Below are 11077 nucleotides of genomic sequence, written 5' to 3' on the forward strand. Positions count from 1 at the left end.
CGCGGGTGGACGTGGCGGGGCCGTCCTGTCTCCGCTTGCCTTACCACATGTTCGGCAGCAGTGTGGGGCAGCTCAGCGTGTACGTGGACAACCGGCAGGACGGCTGGCGGCTGGCGTGGAACCAGACCGGGGACATGGGCAGCGTGTGGCGGGAGGAGAGGGTGGAAGTGGAGGGACCCGGCATCCAAGTCAGTAAACAATCATCTCCAAGCAAAGGGCCTTCCACACTTTGTTGAGATTCAAACAATCTTGAGATTTATACCAAAGATGTCGACATTTTGTGTTAAATATTGGGATGTTTTGACTTGATTTTGAGATGTTTTGTTTCAATCTTGAAATGTTTGGGAAAGTTTAAGATGCCTTGCAAAAATCTTTAGATTTTAGAAGTTGCTTCGAAAAAAGTCCCATGTCTTGAGATGTATAGAAAAAATCTTGATATCATATCAAAGAATCTTGAGACGTTCTGAAAGATCTCAAGATTGTCTTGAAAAATCTCAAGATTGTTTTGAAAAATCTCAAGATTGTCTAAAAATCTTGAGATTTACCACAAAATCTCGAGATTTTTTTCATTTTTAATGAGGTTTGAAGACCCCCCGCTCTGCTCAGTCCAATAATGATCTTCTTGCTGTTCAACTTAGCATAAATATTGGACAATTTACAGGACGATAAGGGTAAAATGATAATGATAGGGGTAATTCAGAATACATTAACATTTTCATGTCTTTATTACCACAGGTGGTGTTTGAAGGTATCAGTGGTGACGGCGGTTCAGGTGACATCGCCATTGACCAGATCCAGCTCACAACTGGAGCCTGTCCCACTGGTATGACGGTGTTAAAAGTTATGAAACATAGTCAACAGCGACAAATGGTTATTCGTATAGTACTCATAGGGCTAGACACACGTTATGATTTAGCAACATGTCTAGAATGGCGATACGTCAGTAAATGTAAGCTACCCATTTTAGATCCCGACATTGATCACTATATGCTGTGTTCGTGGTAAATGCACTTCTTAATTCCATACAGGTGTAAAAATACCTGACTTCGGTTGGGGAGGTAAAAGTCGGTGGAATCAGAGGGATGGCTTCCGTCTTCTAATGCCGCGCCCTTAACACAGTGGATAACAGTGCACTGCCCATACGGCCTCAGTAAGGCCATGGAACTACCCTTAACTGTACATTCATGTTTCGACCATCTCAGCGTGCGAGACCATCCGTATCGCCGGTACGCCTACCCAGCTGGGTGACTTGTCGGGCACGTACACCATGACGGGCCAGACCTCCAACGCTCGGCCCGTGTACGCCAACAACGCCGGCAACGGGATGTTCCTACACTTCGTGGCCACGCAGGAGATCTGGTGCATAGGTCCTACGGTCGGGACGGGGAACTGCGCCATGTACACCCCGGGACTGAACCAGTACGCCGAGGAGATCACCGAACCCTTCTTCTTCTACAGCGGCGGCGCCTGGCTAACGGCACCGGACGTCAGGGTCACGTGTGAATGTGAGAAGTCCGCTTAGTCCTGACAAAGTCGTCTTTATTGCAAATCAGTTGGCAGGTCACAAGCCTAGGGCCGTCAGGATCACTTGTGTATGTGACATGTCGTTAAAACTTGTAAAATCCTAATGTATTACTTGAAGAGTATAAGAAATACCATATTCAAACAGCAGCATTTTCTTGATATGAAGAATCTTAAACATGTTATGCCTTCATGCTTATAAGCATTCAAAGTCAGAGACATGTATTACACATTTGTAGGTAACTCGTAAGATTTCGGGAGGGGGTGGGGGTCTTATAAGAGTCCTTACAAGTACGTATCATTAACCAGGTCTGATCATATTCCCGATTGCCTGAACCTGATTGCAGGCTCCATGACACTTGACTACGTTTTTACTGAAGTCACAAAACCCACTTATTTTGCAGGGTGTGGGACAGTTCATTAACCACTGCCTTCTAAGAAGAAGTCAAATCCAATAATAAGATGCAACTTCAATTGATTAGACATTAGTGCTATGTACTACATTGTATTTTGTTTCCCTCGAGAATGTTCCTGCAATTAGCCTTCGGGCATGACTTTGCAAATAAACTTGTTGTAACCGGTTGCTGTTTTCCTCACAGCCGCCAGGAACGCGACCTTTGACTGTGCGTTTGACGGTGACCTGTGCAGCTACACGGCGGACCTGACGGCTGACTTCACCTGGTCCATGAACAGCGGGGCTACGGTCTCACCGGACACCGGGCCGAGCGGGGACTTCCCGACAGGGGCAGGTGAGGGCAGGGATACCTGTTAGGCTTAGGTCACAATTCGAAAAAGGGGCCCTGCCGGGCAATTCACGGGCTGTTTTTTGGCACTTTCGGGCGTGACCCCTGCGTTGCCCTGTGGGACACCTCGCGGCTGCCGGGGTATTTTGAGGCCCGGCCGGGACCCTGGTTCAATTTAAGTCTGAGTTAAAATGAACCAGGGACCCGCTCGTACAACCACCCCGCGACCTAATCGTGACAACACCGAGAGGGACCCCTCCGGTTACCGGCAGTCTGTCGGAATAAATTCGTTACGTCAAAGACCAGGTTTACGGAATAAAAGTGTGTAATTCGTAACACCGGGTCAAATATGTGACGTCACAGATCACGTGAAAGGACAAAAGCCGTGAACTTACACGTATCACACAGTTCTCGCATTACAGTGGAGTTAAGTGCATAGCGCTATACCAAGGGAAAGGAGAAGACCAGGGGAAACAGCGCTTAGCCCACTAGGCAGGCGGAAGAATTCAGCAACAGAAACTTCTGCAGACAAGGGCTGAACAGAGGGAGATAGGACAACACACCACGCAACAGACCACATAATAGGCTGCATCACTGAGAAGCAGGACGAACAGATAGCCTCCTTCATAGAAAGCTTCTATGCTTTTTTACGATATTACAACCCCAGACTATAGAAACAAGCTGAAGAAAGATGTTTGGCTGAAGAAGGACGTTTCCTCTGCAATTGGCCGACGGAACGCCAAACTTGCAGTCATTCGGACCCATAAGCCATTTTTTCGTTTTACAAATATAAAAATATAGGCCTCAACAGTTTGGCAAGTCATCCGCCGACATTAAAAATTCCAATAACATGTTTATTTAGTTTAGTTAAGAAACGGAACAGTGCCGCACGTCAGTGCGAGTGCGAGGAAAAGTTGGCGAAAAAAACCGTGCCGCAGTGAACGGACCCCGACGTACCGCACCAGTACTCCAAGTTCAATGATGTACTACCTTAAGTGAATGCAGGCAATGCTTGTTTTTATACCCCTTAAAGAGTGCCCACCAGGAGCCTGCCTGGTTCCCTGCCGTTGTTCGCAGGGCATGCGGCAGGGACCCTACAACTGCCCCACCGGGCTGTGAGAGACAAACGTTACCCTGTCGGACCCCGCAGGGGTGACTACAGGACACCGTCAGAACATCTGACGGGTGTCTGCCGGAGACGAACCTAGGAAGGTGGAAATTTTTTAAAGAAAAATGACGGGGTGCCCGCCGGAACACTCCGGGACCCCCATGGGGCAGCGCGAAGGCAACGTTTGATTGTGACCACGACAGCCGGTAAACAGCCGGTGTCCGCCCGACTTCAGAGCCCGGCCGGGGCTACATCCCTGACGGGCACCGGGCCAATTGTGACCCTAGCCTTAGGCTAACGTCACATATTCACAAAGGGGCCGAGCCGGGCAGTTTTGCGGAACGAAAAGTACGTTATAAAAGACAACAAAAACACAAAACATACCAAAAATAATTCAATGGCATGCCTTAAGTATATCTATTGTCATAAACTTTAATTTTTTGTTTCCATAAACAGCCCGGCCGGGGCCCGGGTAGGAAATGTGACGTAGGTCTAACCAGTATCTTGTATTCATGCTCAAGTCAACGTCCTTCCCGCGCCTAATGGCGCCTAGGGTGGCGCCCATCTCCGTTTCAGTAGCCTTGGGCCACACAAGTGCAATCACTACAGCAGTGGGTTAGTCCAATACTTCCATACTCTTTCCCGAATGCTGAGTGCTAAGCAGAGAAAGCAGCATGTACCATACCATTTTTAAAGTCTTTGGTAAGACTCGGCTGGGCCGGGCTTGAGTTCACGACCTACCACCGAACACAAGACAAACACTTTACCCACTAGGTCAATGCACAGGTCGTATTCGTGTTACGTAACGGTTATTTGATTTTTTAAATGTCACGCCGGGGCGTGATAACCTTCGATATGGCTGTTCCGGCCCAGCCCGTATTCTAAGTGCTTGTTACACATTCGGGACCTTCTGTTGACCTTGCCCGCGACCAACAACGAACCAAGCAAGGTAAACGGTGGGTTGGGCAGTCTGACCAGTTTTAGGCCACGCCTATGTTTTATTTAGATCATTTTACCAAATATTCAATGCATATCTATACCAAATATCAGGTCATTTAATTGTAATATCAGGCCAAAATATGCAGTTTTGGTCAGAAGCAGAGGCATTACGAATACACTATTTCACCCATACCTGCTGTATGGTGAAACAACAACAAATGAATGGGTTGTCTAAAAGAAAATTAAGCATAAGTCCTGACCCTCAGACACGGATAGCGGAGCAAAACGACCAGTTTACACCATGTAATTCTGAGTTATATGCATAATCATACCATTTCTCTGTTTGCCGCAGGCCAGTATATGTTTATCGAATCGTCCACACCGCAGCAGGCGGGAGACACTGCCCGGCTGATCAGCCAAGAAGTGGACGTCCAGTCGCTCTCCTGTCTTCACTTTTCCTATCACATGTTCGGCATCAACATCGGGCAGCTCAACGTGTACTTCAGAACTAAAACTAACGCCGGCCTGTCCCTGAAGGTGTGGAGTCTGACCGGGAATCAGCTGAACGAATGGAAGGAAGGGACCATTGAAATTACACCGCAAAGTCTGAAGGTAGATAGATGTGTTCAGTATTCTGATATCAATTCAGACTTACTAGCACGAAAGTTCATCTCACACTCACTCACTCACTCACTCACTCACTCACTCACTCACTCACTCACTCACTCACTCACTCACTCACTCACTCACACATCCTCGCTGGCTCTGAAGAGCGTTCCGCCACGACAGATGAGTCTCCAATTCGGTCTGCTCGCTGCAGCTAGCCAGGTTGTGTCTAGGTTGAGTCCAGCCTGACCAAGGTCTGCCTTCAGCTGCCTTCAGCTCATCTAATACGCCAAATAGTCGTTGCTGAAGCAACTGGATATGAGTTTGGAAACGGTCAGACGTTTCAGTTTGCAATCACTACCTTTCAGTGACACTAAGGAGATCTGTTGAAAATTTGCCTTCAACTATGCATTGACATACCCATTCATAGCTCCTGGTTATAAACCTGCTGTTCAACAGAGATTACCTAGTGTTACTGACATATACATGTATGTCATAATGACTCAGTGGTTCTATTTTGTGAGCGACACTATTCATGTCTTCTCTTACTGTATCTAGGTTGAATTCGAAGGTGTCGTTGGAGACGGATTTCGAGGTGACATTGCCATTGACAACATCTACTTGGTGGACGGACCCTGCCCAGGTGATGGAACAAGCCTGTTCGCGGATCTAACTGCGCATGCGCAGGTCAAAGTTCAACGAGACATTACAAAACGCGTCTGGATGTTGTTTTTCAAACATCTATTGGGCGTGTATAAAGCAGGGTCGTGATAAAAACTGTTGTGATCACATCAACGATATTCACCTTTGACCTACGTATGGGAAGCTGGATGTGTGAATGGGCTTACAGTCCTGAACTCTGATTTCAGCTGTCCTTTGGCTATCGCAATGCTACTTCATTTCGAGCAATATGTCGGTGTGACTGAATTTTGCCATTGCCATCTGCCCATAGCAAACGATTGCTCGTCCGGTCCTTGTAACAACGGCGCCACGTGTGTGGACCAACAGACCACGGGCTATACCTGCCAGTGTGCGCCTGGATGGATCGGTGTTACCTGCGATAAAGGTAGGGTTATGTTCTTAAAGATACGACAGAGAAGAGTTTTTCTTTACCGAAGCTGCTATGGTCGTCATCATCATTAACAGCAGCAGCAGCAGCAGAATATCAGTTAAAACAACCGTGTACTGGCTGCAAGCTGTTGGACAACGTAACTGATAACTTGGCCACAAACCATCATCATCATCATCATTATGACATGTACGAAGGCAGACCGTCATTGTTGTCCATAATTTTTTGTCTGTTTGTTATTGCCCCCGATCCCACCCACATCATCTCTGCAGTGTCTCACTCTGTTGTCCTCATCCTCATCCACATCCTCAAGTTATTTCTTGACCATCTATCTTCCTCTTTCTCGACCCAACTTAGATATTTATCCACCATTGCACATAGAGTGCTGACTGTCTGATTCCTTGTTCAGACTGTGTGACCGTAGAAATCCTCGGATCCACTGCCCTACAAATCGACCGGATGACCACCTACACGGCGACGGGCGAGATGTCGGGAGGGCGGCCCGTGTACGGCAGTAACACCATCGCCGGGGACTTCCTACACTACCTGGGCGCGGACGGCGTGTGGTGCATCGGGCCCAACGTGGGGGTGTACAGCTGCGGCGCTATCGTGACGGACGACCACATGTTCGCGGATGAAATCACCGGGACGTTCATGCTGTGGGACGGGTCTTCCTGGGTGGCGTCTCCTGAAGTTAGCATCCTGTGTCAAAGTAAGTCCCTCAAAGACACTTTTCGCGTGAAGAGCCGTGTAAGGAGATTCACGATTCTCAATACGTATGCGAATGCGCAGATAAGTCTCCCAACATCACCCGTGGAGTGGTTTCGTAACAGTGGAGTTCAAGCGCCGCCAAGCTGACCATACCAAACCGGTCTGACCCTTTTGGCGTAACGTTTTGCGCGTTTGGTTTTTGAGCTGGCGTCCCGAGTTCGGCACGGGTTCGAATCACGGGATCCAGGAGACTGTTTCTACTCGCCCCTTACAGTTTTGATACACCAAAAAGACGAACCAGGCAAATTTGCCTAATTTGGAACAAATACAGACAGCTTTATCATAAAAACAAAACGTGAAAAAGAAACCCTTCCTAAGATCCTCTGTTTCAACTGACCAAACTTGTGCGTCACAGGTGCCGACGTCAGCGCAGGTATCGACTGTACGTTTGACGATGGAGTCTGCGGTTACGTCATGGACCACAACGCAGACTTCACCTGGGACTGGTACCGATACAGCACACCTACCCTGAATACGGGACCGTCGGGCGATCATACCGCTTTCCATGGTGATGTTTCTTTTTGTTCGGAGTATGTAATGTCTTAGATGAATACTCATATGCATGTTACTGAGTAGTGTTTTTATTAACTTGCATTATCATCCCATCACGGCATCAGCATAATTCACAAGCCAAATTTACTGAGCTATAACAGCATTTAAATATGCCCGGATGGGGTATTACAGTGACGGCACTAAAGAGTAAGACCGATGTCAAAAGGAATTCTTTTGGATTACAAGAATCACTTCATGTCTGGTATTACATTTATAACAATTTTTCATTACAATTGAACAAACATACATAAGCAAAATACAGATAGCGGCCCACTCAAGTTGAAACAATTTACATTGGTGCCGCTATTAAAACAAAATGAAAATGGTAGAGAATTGACAAGAAAGACAGAAAGATAAATATACACAAGTAACATTTAATTGGGTATTGAGCGGTTGAAGCGAGATTCCTAATTCCCCTTTGGGTGATTACACTTAAGACCGGTGTCCTAAACATTGGCATAGGATTACAAGAATCACCTCACGTCTTGTATATTACACTGGCGACACTTAAGACCGGTGTCAGAAAGCATTGCTATAGAATTACAAGGATCACTTTACGTCTTACAGTACACCTGGGACAGGTATTAGAAAGCATTGCTATAGGATTACAATGACCACTTCACATCCTGTATTGTTTGTTACAGGTTTCTACATGTACACAGAAGCCTCCGCACCCCGCCAGCCTGGTGACGTAGCACGGATGATGAGTCCCCGAGTCGACACCAATCGACACGTCTGTCTCCGCTTCAACTTCCACATGTTCGGCTTCGACACGGGGACCCTGAACGTGCTGATAGACAGCGGTCACGGGCTAAGGCAGGTGTGGCACAGCACCGGGGATCAGGGCAACGTCTGGAACGAAGCCAGGCTGGATGTACATGGCACAAGTGTCCAGGTGATTGCATTTTGATACGTCCATGCTGATTTCATTATGTATTGATGTTATCCGCGCCCGCATCAATTTTCTAGCCTGGGTAACACCCTAGCCTGACTAAAATCGCGCTCCTAGCGGCCGGCCCTATAGTATTGTGTCATTAACCCCAGCCAGCGAGAGATTGTGTAAACACAGGCTAGGTACCACCCTACTCCTAACACTCGCTACCCTAGGGTACGAAACATCTACTTGGTTTTAGATTGTGTTATTGCTGTTCTTTGTTTCTGATTGGCTGAATAATGAAGGAGCCAGGTAGCCAGGCCTGGTGCACAGCTCAGCCTTTTCCGTAAACCTTTTCTGCTGGGATGAAGTACACAACAACCAAAGCAATATGTTTTCTCCTTCGGGAAAACATAGATAGTATTTTCTAAGTTGTGAATACTGGTAACACAGAGACATGTTTGTGTGACAGGTTGTGTTCGAGGGTGTCCGTGGTAACGGGGAGCTGGGTGATATTGCAGTTGACGACATCAAGCTGACTGACGGGAACTGCCCCACAGGTAGGTGATGTCTACACATCTGACACGTTCTAAGTATGTGTGTGTGTGTGTGTATGTGTGTGTGTGTGTGTGTGTGTGTGTGTGTGTGTGTGTGTGTGTGTGTGTTTGTGTGTGTGTGTCTCTGTGTGTGTGTGTGCGCGCGCGTGTGTATATCTGTGTGTGTGTGTTTGTGTTAACTTAAAAGCGACTCGGTGATGATATTTTATGCGAGTAGATACATGTGGGTCTTAGATAGACAAAGGTCAGGGTCAAGTTTGGGGCTCCTGGTGCCTATACTTGGTACTGCAGCAGAACTTCCGTTTTTTGTATCTATTGATCTGAACATGCTATGGTCTTGTTTGTAGGCTGCTCCACTGTTCGTATCTCCGGCAACACGACCATGCAAGTCGGAATGATGACCACGTACAGCCGTTCGGGATGGTCTGACGGACACCCCGCCTACGCCAGCGCCACCAACCCGCAGTACTTCCTACACTACATCGAGACCAACCGGGGCTGGTGTGTGGGGCCGGCGGTCGGGGTCGCCTCGTGCGGGATCATCGTGGACGACACCAGCCTGTACCCGGAGGAGATCACCGCCACGTTCCAGCTCACAGACGGGTCCAACTGGGTGCAGGTTCCGGAGGTTCAGATAACTTGCGAAGGTAGGGATGGATACACTCCAAGCGGAGGTTGGTAGGGGAAAATCGTGACCTTTTTCTTATATGCCGTCTTTTTACCTTAATATAAGAAAAAGGTCACGATTTTCCCCATCAACCTCTGCTTGGGGAGTAGGAGTAGAGGCAATGTTTCCAGTGACCGTACGTCTGAATGTGTGTAAACAAGGGTCTGTGGTATCATAGTTACCGTGTTTGGACTGTGATGATGTTTAATATGCAGGTAGGTGTTGCACGAGACTTCTTGCGTTTTTTTCTTATTTTGACATGTTTCGAGGAGGGTTGAGACAAAATATACAAGTACATAGTATTACGTATGTTTGACTCTGTGACCGAGCTTGGATTTATGTATGTGTGTGTGTGTGTGTGTGTGTGTGTGTGTGTGTGTGTGTGTGTGCTCGTGCGTATGCGCGCGCTTGAATATGTGTGTGTGTGTGTGTGTGTGTGTATGTGTGTGTGTGTGTGTGTGCTCGTGCGTTTGCGCGCGCTTGAATGTGTGTGTGTGTGTGTGTGCTCGTGCGTTTGCGCGCGCTTGAATATGTGTGTGTATGTATGTGTGTGTGTGTGTGTGTGTGTGTGTGTGTGCTCGTGCGTTTGCGCGCGCTTGAATGTGTGTGTGTGTGTGTGTGTGTGTGTGTGTGTGTGTGTGTATGTGTGCGTGTGCGTGCCTGGGCACGTGGATGTGTGTATGTGCGTGCGCGTGCGTGTGTTTGTGCGTTCATTCGTGTTCACATGTTCTGAATCCTTATTCACCTTCAGGACATCACCGAGTGGCCGATTGAGAATGACCGAGCGGACGTGGTCGTGTCCTTGCCGCCGTGAAGCGTTTACTCGCGTTGTCCCATGGCTGGGGTGATTTAAACAGTTGTTCTGAATAAAGTTCTATGATTCACTTCAATCCCTGCTCATGTGTTTATTTTATGTATATGTATTTAACGTTATATCTAAATAACCGGCGAAACGGCCCTTCGGCCGGTGTAACACAAACAAGCTGATTATATCATGCTGAATGACATGTCACACATACCCTTTGTTGCAAATCTAGCTGCAAACTCTGTTTAAAGCTTTCTATGTACAATAGTCGGTGGCAACGAATTCCACTCAAATATATGTTTCATATGAAGCGGTCGAAACATTCGTAACAAGAGTCTGAAAACTCAAACCTGCTTGAAATATTTTGTTTTGTGATGGTGCTTATGGTGTGTTGTGGGGGTTGATATGGTTTGACGTTTGGCAAAATTATTCCATCATTGTTCTTAAGTTATATATCTACCTATGGTAAACAGTGAGATCCAAAACTACACCTTTCTGGTGTCCTCACCATTTCATTTTTATTTCCTATTGTTACACCTGCACCTGGCACATACATTGTATCTCAATGTGTATATAATGGTTCACACCATACAGAGGTGACAGCGATGGTCACAGTTGCTCTTTTTTGCTCCTTGGAAGATTATGACCAGAATGCCACAGCAGTTCTAGAGCAAGCTGCTAGAGGGCCCAAACATACAACACTTCTTCCTTACACCACAAGCTATGTGCCACCAAAAATCAAGACCATAGCATATCCATGTCAAAAGATACAAAAATCCAAGTTCTGTTGCAGTACCAGGGTCACACACCAGGGGATCCAAAATTGACTTTGACCTTCGTCTTCCAAACACCTACCCAAATACCA

General features: G+C 47.2%; 1 protein-coding gene across 1 annotated transcript in view; it reads left to right on the top strand.

The window, feature by feature from the left end:
- Positions 1–10297, top strand: part of LOC118426940 (MAM and LDL-receptor class A domain-containing protein 1-like) — a gene marked incomplete in the record, with an annotated part of 18182 nt that extends 7885 nt beyond the window's left edge. The window contains 13 exon segments of the mRNA XM_035836571.1: positions 42–188; positions 736–823; positions 1203–1505; positions 2121–2270; positions 4664–4923; positions 5476–5560; positions 5870–5983; positions 6396–6698; positions 7113–7265; positions 7954–8204; positions 8656–8743; positions 9088–9387; positions 10159–10297. Of these exon segments, the coding sequence (XP_035692464.1) occupies positions 42–188; positions 736–823; positions 1203–1505; positions 2121–2270; positions 4664–4923; positions 5476–5560; positions 5870–5983; positions 6396–6698; positions 7113–7265; positions 7954–8204; positions 8656–8743; positions 9088–9387; positions 10159–10181 (2265 nt within the window).
- Between the last annotated feature and the right edge of the window lie 780 nt (positions 10298–11077).

Source organism: Branchiostoma floridae, chromosome 12, assembly GCF_000003815.2.
Source record: "Branchiostoma floridae strain S238N-H82 chromosome 12, Bfl_VNyyK, whole genome shotgun sequence".
NCBI lineage: Eukaryota > Metazoa > Chordata > Leptocardii > Amphioxiformes > Branchiostomatidae > Branchiostoma > Branchiostoma floridae.